At 39.4% G+C, this 25,303-nt stretch overlaps 1 protein-coding gene across 3 annotated transcripts in view; it reads left to right on the forward strand.

Annotated features, from left to right (window-relative positions):
• Window positions 1-25,303, forward strand: part of DZANK1 (double zinc ribbon and ankyrin repeat domains 1) — a 65,692-nt gene that overhangs the window by 13,681 nt on the left and 26,708 nt on the right. For all 3 annotated transcript variants that reach the window (XR_013814222.1, XM_079784746.1, XM_079784747.1), the window contains 4 exons: window positions 932-1,017; window positions 7,519-7,636; window positions 9,378-9,491; window positions 10,988-11,080. Coding sequence is in view for 2 of the 3 variants with exons in the window: in XM_079784746.1 (XP_079640872.1) it covers window positions 932-1,017; window positions 7,519-7,636; window positions 9,378-9,491; window positions 10,988-11,080 (411 nt within the window). In the remaining variant the exon portion in view is untranslated. The remainder of the gene's footprint in view (window positions 1-931; window positions 1,018-7,518; window positions 7,637-9,377; window positions 9,492-10,987; window positions 11,081-25,303) is intronic.

Genomic DNA, 25,303 nt, shown 5'->3' on the forward strand with positions numbered 1-25,303 from the left:
TCAAGGAGAAAATGGCTACAAAAATTGCCAGGCACATTTTACTACTGTCAAACCCTCAATAATTGTTAGCTTCTTTCCTTCATGTTCCTTCTCCAACTTCCTTTCTGTCCCATTCTCCTACCACTCAGACATACAGATCACATCAAACCACCTGAGTCCCAGAATAGGCCATGCACTATAATATCTATCCTTGTCCCCTCCTGACATCAAGCACAGTTCCTGGTACAAAGTGAAGGCATAAATAAGTATGTCGAAGTGAGTTAAATGTTTGTGGATAACAGCAGAAAGTTGCTGCATTTATTCTTTTAGGTGAGTCCTTTTGAGTTTCCTAGGGATATAATCTTTGAGAAAATAGATGCTAACTTAGGTTTAAATACTAAATCGGGTCTGTCTGATGGTAAATTCAGATATCTTTTCATATAAACTTACGTTTTTTTGTGTTTTTGTTTGTTTGTTTTTTTAGTCCTCACCCAAGGATATTTTTTTCCACTGATTTTTTTTAGAGAAAGAAGAAGGGAGAAAAGGGGATGGAGAGGGGGGTGAGAGAGAAACATCAACATGAGAGAGATACATTGATTGGTTGCCTCCCACATGGGTCCCAACCAGAGCTGGGGATGAACCTGCAAGCCAGGTACATGCCCTTGATCAAGAATTGAACTCCCGACCCTTCAGTGTGCAGGGCCCATACTCTAACCACTCTGAGCCACACTGGCCAGCCCTAAACTTAGGTTTTTAATGTAATATACATTTATGATTATGACTAGCACTTTAATTTTTTAACGGTGAGTACTGGAATAATCATTACCTATGACTTCCCCAATCATGATTTTTAAAGGGTGGATGCTGGATGTACGGCAAAATATTATAATTTGTAGTGAAATTTTACTATGCCACAGCTTTTACCAAGATTCTATTATATTCTTAATTTTAGTTCCCTAGTTTTGCGCACATAACCGGCCATCCGAGTTTGACAGCCACAGAGATCATGAGAATTCAAAGGGAGACAGACTTTCTCAAGTAAGTAATCTCATTCTCTTTACTGTTTCTTAAATCCTTCTATGACACATTATGGTCAAAAAGAATTTAAGGATGGAACATAATGGTGTTTGCCTACCCCTAACTGTGTTTTATTAAATTTTTACAGATTTTAAAGGCATAATTGGCATACAATAAACTGCATTTATTTAATGAGTACAATTGACATATGAATATAACTCTGAAACTATCACCACAGTAAGAAAAAGAACAAATCTATTACCTCCCAAAGTGTGTGCCCTTTTGAAATTTCTCTCTTGTGCCTCTCCTTATCCCCAGGCAACTGTTGATCTGCTTCTTGTCACTGTAGCTTAGTTTGCATTTCATTCCATATGTAACTAGAATGTTTCTGTATGTACTCCTCTTTTTTGTCAGCTTCTTTAACTCAGCCTAATTATTTTGAGATTATTTTGAGATTTGTCCATGTTTTGCATGTATTAAACATTTTTGTCTTTTTTTTTTTTTATGGTTGACACGGTTACAGATGTCTCCATTTTTCCCACCCCCCACCCCTTTGCCTGCCTGGCCATCACCCCACTGTTGTGTAGTTTATGGGTTATGCATATATATTCTTTACCTAATCCCTTCACCTTCTTTCATCCAGTACCCCCTTTCTCCTTACCCCTGTTAGCTATCAGTCCATTCCATGTATCCATGCCTCTGTTTCTTTTTTGTTCATCAATTTATTTTGTTCATTAGATTCTACATATAAGTGAGATCATATGATATTTGTCTTTCTCTGACTGGCTTATGTCACTCAGCATAATAATCTCTAGGTCCATCCATGCTGTCACAAAGGGTAAGAGTTCCTTCTTTTTTACAGCCACGTACTATTCCATTGTGTAAATGTACCACAACTTTTTTATCCACTCATCTACCGATGGGCATTTGTGCTGTTTCCAGATCTTGGCTATTGTAAATAAGGCTGCTATGAACATAGGAGTGCATATATTCTTTTGAATTGGTGTTTCAGAATTCTTAGAATATATTCTCAGAAGTGGGATACTGGGTCAAAAGGCAGTTCTATTTTTAATTTTTTGAGAAAACTCTATGCTATTTTCCACAGTGGCTGCACCAGTCTGCATTCTCACCAACCAGGGTTCCCTTTTCTCCACATCCTCACCAGTACTTGTTGTTTGTTGACTTATTGATGGTAGCCATTCTGACAGATGTGAGGTGATATCTCATTGTAGTTTTAATTTGCATCTCTCAGATGATTAGTGACATTGAGCATTTTTTCATATGTCTACTGGCCATCTGTGTGTCCTCTTTGGAGAAGTGTCTAGTTAGATCCTTTGCCCCTTTTTTAATTGGATTGTTTGTCTTCCTGGTGTTAAATTGTATAAGTTCTTTATATATTTTGGAAATTAACCCCTTATCAGATATATCATTGGCTAATATCTTCTCCCTTATCGTGGGTTCCCTTTTCATTTAAAAAAATATATATTTTATTGATTTTTTACAGAGAGGAAGGGAGAGGGATAGAGAGTTAGAAACATCGATGAGAGAGAAACATAAATCCTGCACACTCTCTACTGGGTATGTGCCTGCAACCAAGGTACATGCCCCTGACCGGAATTGAACCTGGGACCTTTCAGTCTGCAGGCCGACCCTCTATCCACTGAGCCAAACCGGTTAGGGCTCCCTTTTCATTTTATTGATGGTTTCTTTTGCTCTGCAGAAGCTTTTTAGTTCGATGTAAGTCCCGCTTGTTTATTTTTTCCCCTGTATTTCCCTTGCCCTAGGAAACATATCAGCAAAAATATTACTATAAAAGATGTCTGAGATTCTACTGCCTATGTTTTGTTCTAGGATTTAAAAAATATATATTTTATTTTGACTTTTTAACAGAGAGGAAGGGAGAGGGATAGAGAGTTAGAAACATCGATGAGAGAGAAACATCGATCAGCTGCCTCCTGCACAACCCCACTGGGGATGTGCCAGCAACTGAGGTACATGCCCTTGACCGGAATTGAACCTGGGACCCTTCAGTCCGCAGCGATGCTCTATCCATTGAGCCAAACCAGTTAGGGCTGTTCTAGGATTTTTATGGTTTCATGACTTACATTTAAGTCTTTTATCCATTTGGAGTTTATTCTTGTGTATGGTGTAAGTTGGTGGTCTACTTTCATTTGTATGTATGTATCTGTCCAATTTTTCCAACACCATTTATTAAAGAGTCTCTCTTTATCGCATTGTATCTTCTTGCTTCTTTTGTAAAATATTAATTGACCATAAAGGCATGGATTTATTTCTGTGTATGCCTGTTCTTGTGCCACTCCTTTTTTCTCAAGATGTGTGCATGATGTATCTTTTGGTATTTTAGGTCTTGCTTTGTTAAAAATTGTATCGGGCAATCCCTGTATTTTAATTGAGATGTTGAGAGCCTATTTATTTTACTTATTGATATGTTTGAATTTAAATCAGCCATCATGCTATTTGTTTTCTGTTTATCTTATTTTTTATTTGTTGCCTTTTTTTCTGCCTTCTTTTGGATTAATTGGTATGTTTTATGATTCCATTTTATCTCCTTTGCTGGCTTATTAGCATAACTTTTTTTAGTGGTTGCTCTAGAGTTTATAGTATATATACTTTTAAAACTTATAGTTTATCTTCAAGTAATATTATACTTAATATACAGCATAAGAACATTATGACAGTATATTTCCAATAACTGAATATCAATAGCTTTTGTGCTATTGTCATACATTTTATTTTTACAAATATTATGAACCCATAATATATTATTACTTTTATACTAGAGGCCCAGTGCACGAAAGTCGTGCACTGGGGGAGGGGGGTCCCTCAGCCTGGCCTGCGCCTTCTCACAGTCTGGGACCTCTTGGGGGATGTCCGGGACCCCTCGCTCCTTACCGCCCGCCTGCTCGCTGCTCCTTACTGCTTGGCTCGCTGCTCCTTAGCACTGCTGTGGAGGTGGGAGAGGCTCCCGCCACCGCCACTGCACTCACCAGCTGTGAGCCTGGCTTCTGGCCGAGTGGCACTCCCCCTGTGGGAGCACACTGACCACCAGGGGGCAGCTCCTGCATTGAGCGTCTGCCCCCTGGTGGTCAGTGTGCATCATAGCGACTGGTTGTTCTAGTTGTTCGGCCGTAATGGTCGCTTAGGCTTTTATTATAAAGATAATTAATTATTTTTGCAGTCCTTTATACTTTTTATTGTGCTTAAATATACATAAAATTTAGCATTATAAGCATTTTAAGTGTAAAATTTCATGGCGTTAAGTACATTTACAATGTTGTGCAACCATCTTCACTATCAATTTCCAGAACTATTTTGTCATTCTACACAGAACCTCGTTCCCATTAAGCAATAATAACTCCTCATTACTCCCTCCCTTCAGTCTCTGGTAACCTCGGTTCTACTTTCTGATTTTATGACTTTGTCTATTCTAGTTAACTCATGTAGGTGGAATCAGACAACATTTGTTCTTTTGTGTCTTATTTCACTTAGCATAATGTTTTCGAGGTTCATCCATGTTATCATGGATATATCAGAATTTCATTTCTTATCCTATATAATAAAGAGCTAATATGCTAAATAGACTGGATGGCGGAACAACCTTCTGGAATGACCTTCCGGAACGACCAGTAGGTGGGGCAGCCAATGAGTTAGCTGGTGCTGCGAGGGCTGAGGCAGCCAGGGCTGTGAGGGCCGAGCCCCTTGCATGAATTTCATGCATTGGGCCTTCAGTTAAAGATAAATAATATTTCATTGTGTGTATATACCACATTTTGTTTATTCATTTATCTGTTAATAGATAGAAACATTTCCACCTTTTGTCTATTTGAATAATGCTGTTATGAACATTGATGCACAAGTATCTGTTTTGAATCCCTGCTCTCAATTCCTTTGGGTATTTGACTAAGAGTGGAATTTCTGGATTATATAGCAATTCTATGTTTAATTGTTTGAGGAACTGCCAAACGGTTTTCTATAACAGCTGCATCATTTCACGTTTTCATCAGAAATACACAAGAGTTTCCATTTTTTCAGACTCTCACCAGTACTCATTTTTTATTTTTCTGATAATAGTCATTCTAATGAGTATAAAGTGGTATCTCATTGTGGTTTTGATTTACATTTCCAGAATGGCAAGTAATATTGAGCTTTTTTTCATGTGTTTCTTGGATATTTGTATATCTTCTTGGGAGAAATGTCTATTCAAGTCTTTTGCCCATTTTTTAATAGGTTGTTTGTTTTTTAAGTTTAAGAGTTCTTTATATACTCTGGACATTAATCATTTATCAGGTATATTATTTGGAAATATTTTCTCCCATTTGTAAGGTTGTTTTTTTACTCCCTTGTTAGTGTCCTTTGATACACAAAAGGTATTTTTAAGTTAAATTTAAAAATATTTTTATTGATTTCAGAGAGGAAGTGAGAAGGAGAGAGAGATAGAAACATCAATGATGAGAGAGAATCATTGATTGGCTGACTCCTGCACACCTTACACTGGGGATCGAGCCCACAATCCAGGCATGTGCCCTGACTGGGAATTGAACCGTGACCTTCTGGTTTATAGTTTGATGCTCAATCACTGAGCCAGCTGGGCATCTATTTCTTCTTTTGCTGCCTATGCTTTGGGTGGCATATCTAAGAAATCATTGCCAAATCTAGTGTCATGAAGCTTGTCTTTTATGGGTTCTTTTAAGAGGTTTATAGATTTACCTCTGACATTCAGATCTTTGATCCACTTTGGGTTAGTTTTTGTATATGTTGTAAGTAGGGATCCAATTTCATTCTTTTGCATGTGGATATCCAGTTTTCCTAGCACTATTGTCAGAAAGACTGTCCTTTCCCCATTGAATGGTGTTCAGACCCTCACCAAATATCATTTGACCATACATGCAAAGGTATATTTCTGGGCTCTCTATTCTATTCCATTGGTCCATATGTCTGTTCTTATGTTAGAACAATACTTCATGTATTAGTTAGCTTTGTAGAAAATTTTGAAATCAGGAAGTGTGAGTCATCCAACTTTGTTATTCTTTTAAAAGACTATATTGACTATTTGAGATTCCATATGAATTTAGGATGAGTTTTCTTTCTGAGAATTTGATAAGGATTGCATTGAATCTGTAAATTGCTTTAGTTAGTATTTTCATCTTAATATTAAGTCTTCTGATTCATGAATACTATTAGTTAGCTTTGTAGAAAATTTTGAAATCAGGAAGTGTGAGTCATCCAACTTTGTTATTCTTTTTAAAGACTATATTGACTATTTGAGATTCCATATGAATTTAGGATGAGTTTTCTTTCTGAGAATTTGATAAGGATTGCATTGAATCTGTAAATTGCTTTAGTTAGTATTTTCATCTTAATATTAAGTCTTCTGATTCATGAATACAGGATGTCTATCCTTTTATTTATGTCTTTTAAAAATTTCTTTCTGAGAAGTTTTATAGCTTTCATTGTACAAGTCTTTTACCTCCTTGGTTAAATTGATTCTTAAATATTTTATTCTTTCTGATACTATTATAAATGGAATTGTTTTCTTAATTTCCTTTTCAAATTGTTCATAGGAATACAACAGATATTTGTGTGTTGATTTTTTTATCCTACCACTTTTCTAAATTTCTTATTAGCTGTATGTGTGTACACTCTAGGGTTTTCTACATATAAGATCCTATCATCCATGAACAAAGATAATTTTACTTCTTTCTTTCTAGTTTAAATGCCTTTTATTTTTTTCTTGCCTAATTGCTCTGTATAGAACTTACAATACTATGTTGAATAGAAACAGTGAATGTAGGTATCCTTGTCTTGCTATTGATCTTAGGGGAAAAGCTTTCAGACATTCACCACTGAGTATGATGTTAGCTCTGGGGTTTTTGTATGTGATCTTTAGCATGTTGAGGATGTTTTCTTTTGTTCCTAGTTTATTCAGTGCTTTTAATCATAAAAGAATGCTGAATTTTGTCAATGCTCTCACTTTGGCTGATATTCAGAACCCTGGTAGGTTGGTGAGGGCTACATGATGGGATACATCTGCCTAGGAAACTGGGACAGATGTTGCTGGGGCAGGGCCTTGGAACTCTAACCAGGTGAGTGGAAACAAAGTCAGAGCTTAACAGACAGTGATCCTCCAGAGAGTCACACAGACTGGGCTCAATGCTCAGGTAGAAAGTTAGAAAAGTGCAATGTAGACATTACTAGAATTCCCTTGGCTTATCCTCACAAATCAAGTGCCAAATCCAATGTGATAGGTCAAGTCAGATCCCCACAAGAAGTGGGATCTAGGCTGCTGCTAACTTCTTCAGCTGCCTTCCGGAAGTGAGATGGCCTGTAGGTGAAGGGTACCAGTGGTTCCAGCTTGCGTCCACTTTGTAATAAAATGACTAGAGAACTTGTTCCATAGTCTATGAGAGTATTTTACTTTTTTTATTTTTAAAGATTCTTGAACACTTGTAGATTTTCACCTGACTTCTTACATGACCAATCAGGAACCTTTTTCTGTTGTAGGTGTGCTCAGTGCCTCGCCCTTCGCCCATCTGATCCCTTGGTTCGCTTCTGTCAAGATTGTGGCTTTCCTGTTCCACCTGTATTTGGTTGTCGTCTCTCACCCTCAGAAGGAGCTCAGGTGAGCAGCAAAGTCCTTAAAAGTTTCTTTCATTGGGTTACCTGATCTTTATTTGCAGCAGTAGAATAGTACCTGGCATGCACAAACCACAAACATAAATACTTGTTGAAAATATTACTGGCAGGTTAATCTCTTACTGGCTAACTCCTTACTTAGGAATGAAAAAACTTGCTTGCAATGCCACTTAAAACATTTTTTTTTGTGTGTGTGTGTGGCCTTGTAGAAGCACAGGCTCAAAAAGAGTGAAATCTTATTGTTTCAATGATGCATAAATGGATAAATATTAATTTCCTACTTATGTGATATTTCTGTTCATAATCTGGGTATAATAAGGAAATATATTCTAGAAATAAATCATATGTATTAATTACAAGTTTATATATAGTCATAAGATACATCATTCTGAAAAAAAAAAAAAGATACATCATTCTGTCCAAAGAAGCTGTTTATATGGGCTAAAGATAGATTAGTATATCTAAATTTAAAAGTTTTAGCCAAGTATAGATAATAATTTATATTATCTTACTACTAAGTTTACAGTTAGTTAGAAAACATACTTGGCTTACTAAAAATTAGTACCTTCACCAAAACACATTCATCCTTTATTTCCTTGACATTTTTGTTTTTTGGGGGAATAAAAGAATCTGTGAAATGACAATGAATGTGAAAAATGACTATTTAAAAAAGGTAGACACTGAGGATAAAAGATGGTCATACATAGATACATCAGTAGAGAGTGGAAGCCTTACTGGATCAAGGTATCTGAGCACAATTTCTGGCCATGCACACAGCCTCCGGTCAACTACAGGCATGTGGTAGAGCATTCCATCTTCAGGCTGTTTTTAAATCTGCCCCAGCTTTTACTTTATGCTGAGCTCTATTGTATCTCTATGTACAGACAGGGATGAGTGGGTGGCATGGACCCACTCTGGTTTATGCTGCACATGCACACAGCCTCCGGTCAACTAAAGGTATGTGGAGAGCTGACTGGAATGATACAGCCACAGGCCAAGGGAAACTTGAGGCTACCAGAAGCTAGGAGAGAGCATGGATGGTGCCTTCCCCAGAGAGAGTGTGGCCTTACCAACACCTTGACTTGTCCCCTATAGTTGACTTACTTCCTCAAACTATCTGTTAAATTCCTGGCTACTTGCTGGTTCATTGATTGCCCTAAACAGAACCACAATCTCAAAATAGTGGAGCCACTGACCCACCCTCTTTGCTTGCCACTGAGATTGTAACCTTAGAAGTGCTCCAAATCAAGTGAGCCCAGTTCACCAGTAGTTACAAAGCCTGTGGTTTTCACAGCCTGCCCTGCCCTGCTGGAGCTACCATGCCAATAAAGCTAGAGGGAGATAGGAGTGGCCCCATGCAAGAACTTGTAGTGTTCCTATTTGAAGTTTAAGTACTTTTCAGTCTGTTGTCTGTCTTTGGTTGATGTTCTGAGTCTGAAATGGTTGTTTTGACAATTTTACCAACTTTATAATTGCTTTTTTGGAGAGAGGATTTATCAACTTCCTCATTGTATTGTGCTGGAAGATGTTTTTTCTTTCTTTTCTTTTTTTTACATCTCTGTTTTCTAAAATAAACATGGTTTTAATCTTAATATTAAAAAAATAAGAATAGAGGTAATTACTTTAAAAATGTTTTTACAAAAGCAAATTAAACCTTACATTCTATGATCTACTTATACCTTCAGTTTTTGCATCCCATGACAAACTTGACCTCTTTCTTTGCCCAGTTGGGCTTGTGTGCAGAATGTGGAAGCATGGTGCCCATGAACACTTCCTTCTGTGTGGTGTGTGAGGCTCCTCTTGCTCTGCAGATGCAGCCACCGGCCGGCTTCCACTTGAAGGTAATGAAATGCGATTTTGTAAAAACATGAATGAAATATATAGAAAGTAATGTTTGAACAATTGTCTTTCTTCGGTTGATGGAATTGGCTAACAAGTGATAAGCCAATATCTGTGAACAAAATCCACTCGAATTTTTGGAAAGGCATGTTGTCCAAAAGCTTAACTTATCAATGGGATCTATAATATTAAGAAGAATACATATCCAGCAACCATTAATGATAAAAACTCTCAGCAAGTCCTAGCTGGTTTGGCTCAGTAGATAGAGCATCGGCCTGCAGACCAACGGGTCCGGGGTTCATTTCCAGTCAAGGGCACATACTTTAGTTGCAGGCTCCTCCCTGCCTCGGGTCCTCGTTTGGGACTTGTGCAAAAGGCAACCAATCGATGTGTTTCTCTACATTGATGTTCCTGTCTTTTCCTCTTCTACTCTCCCTAAAAATCAATGGAAAAATATCCTCGGGTGAGATTAACAAAAAAACAAACAAGAAACTCTCAGCAAAGTAGGAATGAGGCATCATACCTCAATATAATAAAGGCCATATATGACAAACCCACAGCCAACATTATACTCAATAGGCAAAAACTAAAAGCATTTCCCTTAAGAACAGGAACAAGACTGGAATGTCTGCTTTCACCACTCTTATTACCAAGCCTCTCATGGTAAACAGAAAGCAATGTTTCTAAATGTGGAGAGAACTTTATATATTTACCAATATAGTACTAGCCACAGCAATCAGACAAGAAGAAATAAAAAGGCACCAAAGTTGGAAAGGAGGAAGTAAAACTGTCATTATTTGCAGATGACATGATACAGTACATAGAGAACCCTAAAGATTCCACCAAAAAAATTCTAGAATGGATAAATGAATTCAGGAAAGTAGCAGAATACAAAATAAATATCTAGAAATCAGTTGGCTTTTTATACACCAATAATGAAGTATCAGGGGAACTAAGAAAAAAATTCCATTCACAATTGTTTCAAAAAGAATGAAATACCTAGGAATAAATTTAATTAAGGATGCAAAAGACCTGTACTTGGAAAATTATAAGACACTGAAGAAAAAAATTGAAGAAAATACAAAAAAGTGGAAGCATATACCGTGTTCATGGATAGGAAGAATTAACATGATTAAAATGTGGAATCTAATTACCAAAATGAACTAACAAGCAAAATAGTGACACTCATAGAGAGCATGTGGACAGCTATCAGTGGTGGTGGAGGGACTGAGGAAAAAAAAGAGAGAGAGAAAAACTAAAAAAAAAAAAAAAAAAAAAAAAAAGAATACATAGAAATGTGTTCTCTGAACACGGATTTAGAGGACAAATTGCACTACAGCCTACTTAGACAACTTTTTGCTTCATATATTTAAACTTCAACATTGCAATTAATGTTGACTTTTAATCTTGTTCTTAAAATGGCTTCATGCCTTTGTTTGCTTTATTTGCACAGTTCTTTGCTCAGAGGAACATGAATTTCTTATTCTCTGTTTTCAAGGAGAAAGTAATCTGTCGCACCTGTGGCACAGGGAATCATCCTTACCTGAAATACTGCCTCACCTGTGAGAGCACCCTGCCTTCATCAAAGGAGGTAGGTTGATTGCATGTGCCTGTCCTATATTTAGTGGCTGCTAAGGTTCAGTGTTAATGATAATGAATAAATATAATCTGCAGAGCAGGAGCAATGTCTCTAAATGTGGAGAGTACTTTATATATTTACCAATACAAAATTGTTTTCAAAGTCTTCATGGGGATTCAATAAAATCTACAATTTCTTACAATTTTATTTACTAAGTTTGCATGGAAGGCTGGCAGCAGCCATGGTTAATGGACCCATTCACTTTCATTTACAGTCAGGCATGTCTTTATTTAACTGTACCATGCTATTTTTTGAAATTGAGAACACTGCCGGCACCCACTTCTGGGTTTTCTACCAGCCTATTTCGAGTGTTTAAGGTGAAGAAATAGGAGTATATGCAACTTAAGTAGAGCGAATGGGTTCAGTTTAGATGATCTGTTTTATGTTTATAAAATATTTCTGATGAAGATGAGGTTTTAAAAATTACTTCCAGGTGACTCTTGCCCTGGCCTAACAACACCAAAAAGAAGTCGCTATTTCCTAGCCAACTTAGAAGGAAAAAACTTGACACTTTGGGGGATTTGTTTTCATGTCAGAGAGATTCCTTGGGAAACTGGACAAATGGGTGATGATTACTGTGGTCAATATGGTTAATATCAAATGAGGGTGTGTTGGTTTTTCTGGGGTTGCTAAAACAAAGCACCACAAACTGAGTGGCTTAAAACAACAGAAATTCATCATCTCACATTTCTGGAGGACAGAAGTCCAAAATCAAGGTGTTGGCAATACCACACTTCCTCTGAAGCTCTAGGGTACTCTTCATGCCTCTCTCCTAGCATCAAGCTTCCCTTGGCCGGTACACGAATCACTTCAGCCACATGGCCACCTTCTTGCTGTGTGTCTTCACATTTTCTTCCCCCTGTGTGTCTGTCTCTGTGTCCAAACTTCTCTTTTGGACCACCATAATGACCTCATATTAACTTGATTACCTCTATAAAGTTCCTATCCTCTCTAATAAAATGGTAATATGCAAATTAACCATCACTCCGCTACATAAGCCATGCCCATCAGCCAAGCCACGCCCACCAGCCAATCAGGGCGAGTATGCAAATTAACCCCAATCCAAGATGGCTACAGCCACAGAGAGCAAGGTTTCCCAGGTAACAGAGTAAGCCAAGCTTTCCATAGCCGTTGCAGGCCTAAGCCTCCACTCAAGCTACAAAGTTTCAATTATAGAAGGTAAACAAATTCAAACAAATGGCGGCAGAATGGAGCTTGAGAGAGCAGGCCAGGGTTGCCGGTGGCAACAGGGGAAGCAAAGCTTTCCGCACACCCTGGCCGGGCTCACCCGCTTAAGGCTACAAAGTTTCAATTGTAGAAGGTGAATTAACTACCACAGAAATGGCTGCCGCCCTGGAGGGAACAGCAGGCTTGGCTCCGCTCCAGGCTACAAAGTTTCAATTGTAGAAGGAAAATAAATTCCAGATACCAGGGCCTCCCCTTGGGTTGCCAGGGGGCATGGCTGGCCTGCAAACCACCACAGGCCCCTCGCTCAGGCCGCCCCATGCCCCAAGGGAACCCCACCCTGATCCGGGACACCCTTCAGAGCAAACCAGCTGGCCCCCACCCGTGCACCAGGCCTCTATCCTATCTAATAAAAGAGTAATATACAGATTAATCATCACTGCAACACACAATATAGCTGCCCCCATGTGGTCAAAGATCCTGCCCCCATGTGGACACAAGATGGCCACTACAAGATGGCCAGCAGGAGAGGGCAGTTGGGAGGCACCCGGCCTGCAAGGGAGGGCAGTTGAGAGGGACCAGGCTTGCAAGGGAGGGCAGTTGGAGGTAATCAACCCTGCAGGAGAGGGCAGTTAGGGGTGACCAGGCCGGCAGAGGAGGGAAGTTGGGGGCAAACAGGCTGGCAGAGGAGCAGTTAAGCATCAACCAGGCTGGCAGCGGAGTGGTTAGGGGGTGATCAGGCTGGCAGGCAGAAGCGGTTAGGGGCAATCAGGAAGGCAGGCAGGCAAGCAGTTGGGAGCCAGCAGTCCTGGATTGTGAGAGGGATGTCCGACTGCCCGTTTAGGCCCGATCCTGGTGGGATCGGGCCTAAACGGGCAGTCGGACATCCCTCCAGGAGTCCCAGATTGGAGAGGGTACAGGCTGGGCTGAGGGACAACCCCCCGCCGTGCACGAATTTCGTGCACCGGGCTTCTAGTTTTCAAATAAGTGCATATTCTGAAGTACTGGAGGTTAGGACTCCAACATATCTCTTTGGAGGAGACACTGTTAACCCCATAACAGGGGAGTTGAACAAGATGTCTTTTAAGGTTGTGACTAATTACTGACAATATAAGATTAGCTGATTTGAAGGAACTCTTTTTGTTACAATCTTTATTGAGGCATAATTTATATTCAGTAAAATTCACTCACTTTATACAGGTTAATTAATGTCAGTAATTATACATAATCATTTAAACTACCACCACAATGAAGATATACAACAATTTCATTACCCTAAAAAGTTTTCTCATGCCCCTTTGCATTTGAGGTCCTCCCCTGATCACCACCCCCAGAAAATTCTGATCTCTTTTGACACTGTGGTTTTACCTTTTATAGAAGTGTGTAGTTTTTTTTGTATTTTATTTCCTTCACTTAGCACAATGTTTTTGAGGTTCATTCATATTGTTGTATGTATTAATAACTTTGATCATTGAGTGCTATTCCACAGAATGGATATAAATACAACTATTAACCAAATAATGGGTACTTGTGTTCATTTCTGGTGTCACAAGAATAATGCTCTGTGAACATTTATGTACAAAACTTTGTATTGACATAGTTTTCATTTCTCTTGGGTAAATGCTGAGGAGTAAGATATCTGGATACTACCTAAGTTCATGTTTAATTTTATAAGATAATTGCCACACTTTTTTCCAAAATTGCCACCATCAATATACAGAGGTTCCACTTTCTCTACGTCCTCACCAAAACTTGGTATTATCAGGCATATCTCTCTCTCTCTCTCTCTCTCTCTCTCTATATATATATATATATATATATATATATATATATATATATATATATATATATATCCTACCTAATAATAGACAAATATGCAAATTGACCACACCTCCGACACGCCCACAAGCCACGCCCATCACCCAATCAGAGCGAGCATGCAAATTAACCCAAACCAAGATGGCTACAGCCACAGAGAGCAAGGTTTCCTAGGTAACAGAGGAAGCCAAGCTTTCCGCCTGCCCTTGCCAGGCCTAAGCCTCCACTCAAGCTACAAAGTTTCAATTATAGAAGGTAAACAAATTCAAACAAATGGCGACAGAATGGAGCTTGAGAGAGCAGGCCGGGTTTGCCGCCAACAACAGGGGAAGCAAAGCTTTCCGCACACCCTGGCTGGGCCCACCCGCTTAAGGCAACAAAGTTTCAATTATAACCCCAACAGAAATGGCTGCCGGCCTCGGAGGGAGCCCCAGGCTTGGCTCCGCTTCAGGCTACAAAGTTTCAATTGTAGAAGGAAAATAAATTCCAGATACCAGGGCCTCTGCTTGTGTTGCCAGGGGGCGTGGCCGGCCTGCAAACCACCACAGGCCCCTCGCTCAGGCCTCCCCATGCCCCAAGGGAACCCCCACCTGATCTGGGACGCCCTTCAGGGCAAACCAGCTGGCCCCCACCCCTGTACCAGGCCTCTATCCTATCTAATAAAAGAGTAATATACAGATTGATCATCATTGCAACACACAATATAGCTGCCCCCATGTGGTCAAAGATCCTGCCCCCATGTGGACACAAGATGGCCACCACAAGATGGCCAGCAGGAGAGGGCAGTTGGGAGGCACCCAGCCTGCAAGGGAGGGCAGTTGAGAAGGACCAGGCCTGCAAGGGAGGGCAGTTGGAGGTGATCAACCCTGCAGGAGAGGGCAGTTAGGGGTGACCAGGCCGGCAGAGGAGGGAAGTTGGGGGCAAACAGGCTGGCAGCAGAGTGGTTAGGGGCAATCAGGAAGGCAGGCAGGCAAGCAGTTGGGAGCCAGCAGTCCTGGATTGTGAGAGGGATGTCCCATATTGGAGAGGGTACAGGCTGGGCTGAGGGACAACCCCCCTCCGTGCACGAATTTCTAGTATATATATAAAAGCCTAATATGCAAATTGTCCCCTCGGAAGTTCGACTGGGATACAGGGAGTTTGATCGCTCGCTATGATGTGCGCTGACCACCAGGGGGTGGTGTGGAATGAAGGAAGGCCCCAGCCAGCAGCCAGGGAAGGGAGGCCCTGGCCAGCAGGTGGAAGGCCCTGGTCAGTCCTGATCAGTCTACTAGGCCTAGGGACACTACCTGTGCACAAATGTTGTGCACCGGGCCTCTAGTTTTATTCATGAATTCTTTTTAGGATTCTAATGTCTATGGGATCTGTAGTGTTATCCCTACTCTTTTATTCCTGATATTTGTAGTTTGTGTTCTCTTTCTACCTTACTCTCTTTTCTCTCAATTTCTCTCTCCAGCTAGAAATTTATAAATTGTATTTGATTAGCTTCTAGTTCATTGATTTTCTCTATTTTTTTTGGGGGGGGAGGGTTCTTTTTTGAGTTTTGCTCTTTATTATTTCCTTTCTCCTCTTTGCTTTGGGTTTAATTTAAAAGGCTTTTTCTAATTTCTTAAGATGAGAACTCAGGTTATCAATTAAAAATTTTTTTTCCTAAAAAATAAAAATTGTTTTTCCTAAAAGAAAATATAAATTATCTCTAAGAATTTTTTAGCAACATCCCAGGAATTTATAACAATTGTATTTTTATTATAATTCAGTTCAGTGTTATTATATTTTTATTATAATTTATTTTCTAATTAACCTGTGACTTCTTCAACCTATGATTTATCAGTTGGTTGTTTAATTTCCAAATATGTGATGTTTTCCTTGTTTTTCTTATTGTTACTAATTTATAATTTAATTGCATTGTAGTCAGAGAACATACTCTATATCCATGGTCGGCAAACTGCAGCTTGCGAGCCACATGCGGCTCTTTGGCCCTTGAGTATGGCTCTTTCACAAAATACCATGGCCTGGGCGAGTCTATTTTGAAGAAGTGGTGTTAGAAGAAGTTTAAGTTAAAAAAATTTGGCTCTCAAAAGAAATTTTAATCGTTGTACTGTTGATATTTGGCTCTGTTGACTAATGAGTTTGCCGACCACTGCTCTATATGATTTATTTTAAATTAATGAGAATTTTTTCCTGACCAGTCTAACCCAGAGCACATACTAGTTACACTTGAAAAGAATATTTATTTTGTCATTGTGGGTATTGTATTCTATAAACATTAATTAAGTCAATGTGTAATGTTATACAGATTTTATATGTCTTTGCTGATCATTGCCTAATTGTTCTAGCAAATGCTGAGAAAGGGTTATTAAAACCTTAAACTATGATTCTGGAATTATTTACTTCTCTCTTTAATTCTTTCACTTTTTACATCATGTATTTTGTTAGGCACATAAACATATCTATTGTTAAATCTTCAAGAATAATTTAATTTTTATTGTAACTTTTATACCTTATACAAATATTTATTAAAATATAACATCCAGCCCATTACTACACCTAGCAAAATTAATAAAAATTAGTTAATAGCCCATCTATAGTCAGATTTCCTCAATTGTCTCAGAGGTGTCTTTTTTTTTTCTCTATCAATTGATATTTTTTTAATTTAAAAAACAATTTTATTGTTGACAGTATTACAGATATTCCCCATTAATCCTCTTTACCCCTCTCCATCCAGCCCCCACCCCTTCCAGGCCTTCGCCACACTATTGTCTGTGTCCATGGGCTATGCATATATTCATATATGTTTTTTGGTTAATCTTTTCCCTTCCACTCTATCCCTTCCCATCTGATTTCTGTCAGTCTGTTCCATGCCCCATGCCTCTGGACATATTTTGCTCATCAGTTTATTTTGTTCATTACATTCCACATAGAAGTGAGATCATGTGATATTTGTCTTTTCCTGTCTGGCTTTTTTCACTTAGCACAATAATCTCCAGATCTGTCCTAGCTATCACAAAGGTTAAGAAATCCTCCTTTTTATAGCCATGTAGTATTCCATTGTGTAATTGTACCACAGCTTTTTTAATCCATTCATCTACTGATGGGCACTTGGGCTGTTTCCAGATCTTGGCTATTATAAATAACTAGAGGCCCAGTGCATGAAAATTCATGCACTGGAGGGGGGGGTCCCTCAGCCCAGCCTGCCCACCTCACAGTCTGGGAGCCCTCAGGGGTGGGAGGCAACCTGGTGATCAGGGGAAGGTGATGCCCCCATCACACCTCTGCTGCTGTCACTGCTGGCAGTGCAAGCCTTGGTCGGCCCTGGTTACCTGAGCCTCAGCAGCCCTGGGTGGCTGGGCAGCTGACATCCTAGGCTTGCCTGCGCCTTGGGCGTCAGCTGGGCAGCTGATATTTGAGGCTTGCCTGCTCTTCGGGCCCGCCCTAGGTGGCTGGGCAGCCGCCATCCGAGGCTTGCCTGTGCCTCGGGCCGGCTCTGGGCGGCTGGGGGGCTGAGGGGACTAGGGGACTTCAGAGGCAGGTGTGCCAAGTGCCTGCCGCCCCAGCGGGGCTGAGGGGACTGGGCGCTGCCATCTTGTGGCTGTGGGCACCACCATCTTTGAGGGTGTGACAGTCAATTAGCATATTCCCTCCTTATTGGCTGTGGACGTCACCGTCTTTGTGAGGGTGTCACGGTCAATTAGCATATTCCCTCTTTATTAGATAGGACACTGCTATGAACATAGGGGTGCATATATTATTTCTGATTGAAATTTTGTTATTCTGAGAATATGTTCCCAGAAGTTGGATCACTGGGTCAAAAGGCAAGTTCTATTTTTAATTTTTTGAAGAAACTCCGTACTGTTTTCCACAATGGCTACACCAGTTTGCATTTCCAACAGTGAATGAGGGTTCCCTTCTCTCCACATCTTCACCAGCATTTGTTGTTTGTTGATTTATTGAGGCTAGCCATTCTGGAAGGTGTGAGGTGATATTTCATTGTGGTTTTATTTTTTGTTTTTTTTTAATATATTTTTATTGATTTAAGAGTGGAAGGGAGAGGTGGAAAGAGATAGAAACATTAATGATGAGAGAGAATCATTGATGAGCTGCCTCCTGCAGGCCCCACACTGGGAATGGAGCCCACAACTCGGGCATGTGCCCTGGCAAGGAATTGAACCGTGACCAACCATTGAATTATGTTGACCAGACTCTCGCTGTGGTTTTAACCCTTTGCACTCGCTTGCTTTTTTCTCGATTCCTTTATTCTAATGCTAACCGTGTTGAGTCACACTCGACATCCGAGTGCAAAAGGTTAATTTGCATCTCTCTGATGATTAGTGATGTTGAGCATATTTTCACATGTCTATGGGCCATTTATATGTCCTTGCTGGAGAAGTGTCTATTCAGGTCCTTTGCCTCTTTTTAAATTGGATTTTTTGTCTTCTTGGTGTTGGGTGATTTTTTTACATTTTGTCTTCTAATTTACTGATTTGATCCTCTACTTTGTCCAGCCTATTTGCTATTTCTTCCAGTGTATTCTATATTTCAGATATGGCATTCTTCATTTCCGACTGATTATTTTTCATGGTTTCTATGCCCTTTTCATGCTGTTGTTGCTCTCACTAAGTTCTTTAAGCATCCTTATAACCATTACTTTGAACTCTATATCTGATAAATTGCTTGCCTCAATTTCATTTACCTGTTTTCCTAAAGATTCCTCCTTTTCTTTCATTTGGGCCTGTTTCTTTGTCTCCCCATTTTCACTGTCTCTTTGTGTTTGTTTCAATGAATTACATAGAACTGCTATGACTCCCTGATTGAAGTGGCCTTCTGTAATAGTTGTACTTTGGGACCTAGTGGTGCAACCTCCTGAGCTGAGTGCTCTAGGAATGTCCCTTGTGTGGGTTGTTTGGACCCTGTTGTAATTGGGTCTTGATTGCTGTTGGCCTGTTTGTGGGTGGGATTGACCCTCAGGCTGGCTGACTATGAAGCTCAACCCCAACCCCGCTGTGCAGTTGGTCTCAAGGTGTTCACTCTGTGCACTGTTTATATCCACATCTACTAGACCTGTATGTGTGTGGGAGGGACCAATCTGTGTAAATGGGTCAGCTTCTTTCAACTTAGAGCTGGGGCAGATCTGTAGTTGGACAGAGGCTCCCTGAGGTCTGCTTTCCCCTCCCCTCTGAGTCTTCCTCCAGAACCTTCCAGAGTAGCCTGGCTCAGGCTAGTGGGCCCTCTCCTTGGAGCTTACACAGTCAGGTACTCAATGAGGGGAAATTAGTTTCTGCTTTAAATCAAACTCCTTAGTCTGTATAAGAGACTCTAACTCTAGTTTCCCTTAAGGGGGCTTAGGTTCAGGTTGGGTACAGCCTGAAGGCTCCGCTTCAGGAGCAGGTTCAGCCACCCCGGGCTCAGGGGCTTGATCAAAAGATTCTCCATTTGAGGATGGTCCCGGCCCAGACACCCACCCCCGACAGAACTGAGCCTAGCAACCAGACCAGTAGGGTTATCTAGGACTTCACAGGGCTAACCAGTCTCCTGTTTGGGTAGTGTTCGCAGCTTGCAGGAGGGGGAGTGGACTCTACTTGTCCTTCCTGGCACTGCCTGGTGGAGCTCACAGGGAGCTCAGATCAGCCTCCCCACAATGCAGTCACAGAGCCCAGCACTCACCCATCTGTCTCCCCAATAGGAGCCTGCCTGTGGCTTCTATCTCTGCACATCACTGGTGCCCTCGCGCCACAAGACCAAGCAGGAGGGGTCCCTCTTAATTTCTTTATTAACCATGTAATTGTTTAAAGTAGAAATCACAAAATTTTCATATTGTTTATATACATATAAACATACATATAAATGTAACATAAAGGATAAGGGGTAGAAAGATATGAATCTATATGGTGACAAGATTTTTGTATTTTAACTGATGGGATACAGTAATAACTAATTAGAATGAAAAAGTAAAGATGTTTATTTTAATCACTAGGGCTCTTACTAAAAAATAATGCCAAAAATACTACAAAAAAGATAATAGAAACATTAAAATGTAATTCTGAAAAGTATCCTAATTACCCAAAAAGACAGGAGTATAGAAACAAAGGAAACAAAACAGAAGGCAGAAGTAGAAATCAAATAATAAAATGTCAATCAAAACCCAACCATATTGCCCTGGCTGGAGTTTCTCAGTGGTTAGAGCATCTACATACTCACTGTAGGGTTGCAGGCTTGATGCCTGGTCAAGTGCATGTATCTGGGTTGCAGGTTCTATCCCAGCCCTGGTCGGGGTGCATGTAGGGTGGGCATGAGAGGCAACCAATCTATGTGTCTCTCTCTGTGACTTACACCATACACAAGGATAAATTCAAAATGGATAAAAGACTTAAATATAAGTCACAAAACCATAAACATCCTTAGGAAAAAACATAGGCAGTAAAGTCTCAGACATTTCTTGCAGCAATGTTTTTGCTGACATGTCTCCTAGGGCAAGAGAAACTCGGGAAAAGATAAACAGATGGGACTACATTAAGCTAAAAAGCTTCTGCACAGCTTTAGAAACCATCAACCAAATGAAAAGAGAACCCACTGTATGGGAAAAATATTCACCAATGATATATGCTCTAAGGGGTTAATTTTCAAAATATATGAAGAACTTACACAACTCAACATCAAAAAGACAAACAATACCATACAATTAAAGAATGGGCCAAGGTCCTGAATAGATTCCTCTCCAAAGAGGACATACAGATGGCTAATAGACATATGAAAAAATGCTCAAGGTCTCCAATCATCAGAGAGGTGCAAATTTAAACTACAATGAGGTGTCACTTCACACCTGTCAATATGGCCACTACCAATAAATCAACAAGTGCTGGCGAAGATGTGGAGAAAAGGGAACCCCAGTGCATTGTTGGTTGAAATGCAGAATGATGCATCCACTGTGGAAAACAGTATGGAGTTTCCTCAAAAAATTAAAAATGGATCTGCCTTTTGACCCAGTGATCCTACTTCTGGGAATATATCCTAAGAATCCTGAAACACCATTCAGAAATAATATATGCACTGCTATGTTCATAGCAGTGTTGTTTACAATAGCCAAGACCTGGAAACAGCCCAAGTACCCATCAGCAGATGAGTGGATAAAAAAAAAAAACTGTTGTACATTTACACAATGGAATACTACACGGCTATAAAAAAGAAGGAACTCGTACCCTTTGCAACAGCATGGGTGGACCTAACTAAGCAAAATAAGCCAGTCTTGGTAGACAAATACCATATGATCTCACTGTGGAATCTAATGAACTAAATAAACTGATGAACAAAATGGGACCAGAAGCATGGATACGGAACAGACTGGCTGGTGCATGAGGAGAGGAGTATAGGGGAGACTGGATAAAAAAGTGAAGCAATTAGCTAAAGAACATATATGCATACCCCATGGATATGGACAATAGTATGATGATTGCCAAGGAATGGGGAGGTGGAGGTTGGCAAAGGGGTGGCATAGGGAAACACATGTAGTAGTGTCAACATTAAAAATGTTTAACAAAAACATAAAATAAAAAGAATAAAAACAGTTTGACACCCCCCCCAAAAAAAAAAGAATTTAAGAGGGGGAAAATCCAAAAAGATAAAAACTATTTTTGTGTATATTGACACAGATATTTACCATTATCTGATGTTCTTTACCCTTATCTGAAGATCTGAATTTCTCTCTAGTATCATTTCCCTTCAAACAGAACTCTATGATTTCTTATAGTTCAGGTCTCCTGGCAATGAACTGTCTTAGTTTTCTTTTATCCAGAATGTTTTTATTTTGCCTTCTTTCTTAAAGAGTAGTTTTGATGGATATATAATTCTGAGTTGACAGTTACTTTATTTCAGAACTTAAAGGATGGATGTTCTACTTTCTCCATGGTTTCTGATCAGAAGTTTGATGTTAATCAAATTGTCATTACCATGTATAGGGTGTGTAATTTTTCTCTTGCTGCTTTTAAAATTTGCTTTTTATACTTGGTTTTCAAAGATTTGCCTATGATGTACCGCAGTATGAACTTCTCTGTGATTATTCCAGTGCTCATTGAGCATCTTGTAACTGAACATTTCTATCTTTAAATTTGGGAATTCTTCAGCTATGATTTATTTAATGATTTTTTTACTTACCATCTATTCTCCTTCTTGATTCCATATATACATTTGTCGAATTGTTTGATATAATAGATCTTTTGGGTTCTGTTCATTAAAATTCTTTCCCTCTCCTTTATATGGTATAATTTCTATTGATCTAGTTTCAAGTTTATTTACTCTTTCCTTTATCATCTCTTCTATCTATTAACTACATCCAATAAATATTTTATTTTAAATATTGTATTTTTCTCTTTTTATTGTTTCTGTTTCTCTCCAGAGATCTATCTTTATATGCATAGTGGCAAGAATGTATGCTTTAAAATTCTGGTTACTAGTTCCAGCATCTGATTCATCTCAGGGTTGGACTTAATTGATTTTGAGAGGCATTAACTTCTAGTTCATTCTAGGCAGTGCATTCCCCAAACCAGTCATGTATATTATTGTCTGCTAAATAAAAACAAAACAAAAAAACAAGAACTGCTGAGCTGCATTGAGTGTTCTGTGCATGTGTGTTCATAGGTCAGTAAGAGATGTAAGTACACAGAATTCGGGGATCTCTTCTCTGTCTTCTTTCTGAGAGCCCCCTACCTTTTCAGTAGCCAAATATTACCCTGCTTCAGTCTTTTGGTTCTCTTACCCAGAAATACATTTCCTACCTTTTTACATGCACTATGTGGACTACCCTTAGCACCAGGCTAAAAGGAAACTAACTTTGTATAACCCCCTTCCTCCTGTAGGTACTTGCTTCAAGAGTCTATCTGCTTCTGTTCATTCTCCCGTGCCTATATTTGCATTATGAGCAGATTTTAGAGTTCTTTTCTGTGTGGAGTCATTTGGTATGGTCTTACTCCATCATTACCAGAAGGAAAATCTGTAGTTTTTTTCAAAGATGACTTTATAATATGTGTGTGTGTATTTTCAGAACTGAGACTAAAAACATGCTAATGAGCTGACAAGTTTAATAAGAAAACCCACCTATTCCCAAATCAAATCAGATGCAATTTTAGGGTAGGATTTTGTTAACTGCTATCTGTTTATCTCTCTAAATTAACTTGTCTTCAGACTGTCTTCAGACTGTATGTCACTCTCCCATCATGAAATTGCACTTGATAATTTTCCAAGGCACCAGAGAGAAAAATAGTGAGATTGGAAAAGCATAAACAAAGAAAACTGGTTCTTTGGAATTCTTGGGGTGATCTTGCAGATAGATTGAAGTAAATTGCCAAACAAAAAAATTTATTTTCTCAGGCATCTTAGAAGTCTTAGAAATAGTAAAATAAATTGATTTGTCAGTGATGTGGTTGTTTCTGGGTCTCACTTATCAACAAAACTATTTCATGAACAAGTACAAAATTGAGTTTGTTTTCAAACTTGTATTTCTATTTGAATAGTATATCAGAGTTTAGATGTCACAATGAGAGTATTTATCATTGAAGTGCCATTAAAGTAACAGTGCATGTTCAATCTGATAGCTGTATGCCTTTTCTTTGTTTAGCACCATTAATTTGAATGTGGTAAGATTACTTTTATTTTTTTAATGCAGTGTTATATTTTTAAAAATTCACTTGTCCTGGCTGGTGTGGCTGGGTTGGTTGATCGTGGTCCCGTTTACCAAAAGGGTCACTGGTTCGATTCCAGGGCAGGATACATGCCCGGGTTGGAGGCTTGATCCCCAGTGAGGGGCGTGCAGGAGGCAGCCAATCGATATTTTTCTCTCATATTGATATTTTCTCTCTCTTTTCCCTTCCTCCCTCCCTCTTTAAAATCAATAAAAACATATATATTTTAAATTCTCTTAAATAGTAGATGTATTTAAGCAAAAGATCTGAAGGCTTTATATTTAGAAACCCAGATCAGCAAGTTTTATCAAAACCCTCTTTTAACAGGATAAATTGAAATTTAAGTCTGAAGCAAAAGTGTGCAAAGGGTTTCTATTTCGATTTATCCCAAGGCATCTCCCTCAACTTCACAGAAATGGACTGAGGGTCGGTGTACACAAAGCAGATCTTCCTGCTCAGTCTCTGGATGTTGGGGGCTGCTGTGACCTCTATCTGTTTTAAGATAACAGAACAGTCCCCGAAGTAAAACAGGATAGAGCTGGGGAAATAAAGTTAACTGAAATAATGATGTTTGAGGAAAAATTGCCCTTAGAAAGCATTTTGCCTAGTGTACACGTTCTTAGTAGTAGTATACATGGAAGGTATGACCATACCATATTTAGTTATTGATTGAATCAATTACTCATTGATTATTCCTTCATTCAGTAACTACTTAAATGACTCCCATGTGCTAAAGTACCAGACACTATGCTGGTAGGGAAAAAAGGTGAAATGGTAGTCCTTTTCCTTAAAGAAATCAGGATCTAGTGGGAAGAAAGATGAGAAGGGAAGGAAGCTGACCTATGGAGCTTGACCCTGTGCTAAGTGTTCTTACATATTTAATTTTCATTAATCATGGGGGATCCCCCTACAGACCTGTGAGAAAGCTGTTGTATTGAAAAGGATTTGTGGAGTCATGGGTAAAAGTCAGGGTCTGGGTTCAAATCTTAGGTCTTACCCTATCTGTGCTTCAGTTTCCCTTTCTGTAAAACAGAGATAATTATGGCATCCACCTCACAGGTCTGTTGTGCGAATTGATGTGAGGGTATAAGGGCAGTGTGCAGAACAGTGCCTGCACGTAGTAGGTAACTATGTAGCAATGATGAATAATATCATCCTTAGTTGTTTGATGAGAAAATCTTTTAAAAAAACATATTTTATTAATTTTTTACAGAGAGGAAGGGAGAGGGATAGAGAGTTAGAAACATCAATGTGAGAGAAACATCGATCAGCTGCCTCCTGAACACTCCCTACTGGGTATGTGCCCACAACCAAGGTACATGCCCTTACCCGGAATCGAACCTGGGACCCTTCAGTCCACAGGCCGATGCTCTATCCACTGAGCCAACCCGGTCAGGGCAAGAAAAATCTTTTACTAGGCAATACAAGTAAGTAGTAGGAGCAAAGATTCTAATATAGGTCTACCTATCTAAGTCTCAGAAATTCTTATGAAATAATTCTATCT

The sequence above is a fragment of the Cnephaeus nilssonii genome, assembly GCF_951640355.1.
Source record: "Cnephaeus nilssonii genome assembly, chromosome: 11".
Lineage (NCBI taxonomy): Eukaryota > Metazoa > Chordata > Mammalia > Chiroptera > Vespertilionidae > Cnephaeus > Cnephaeus nilssonii.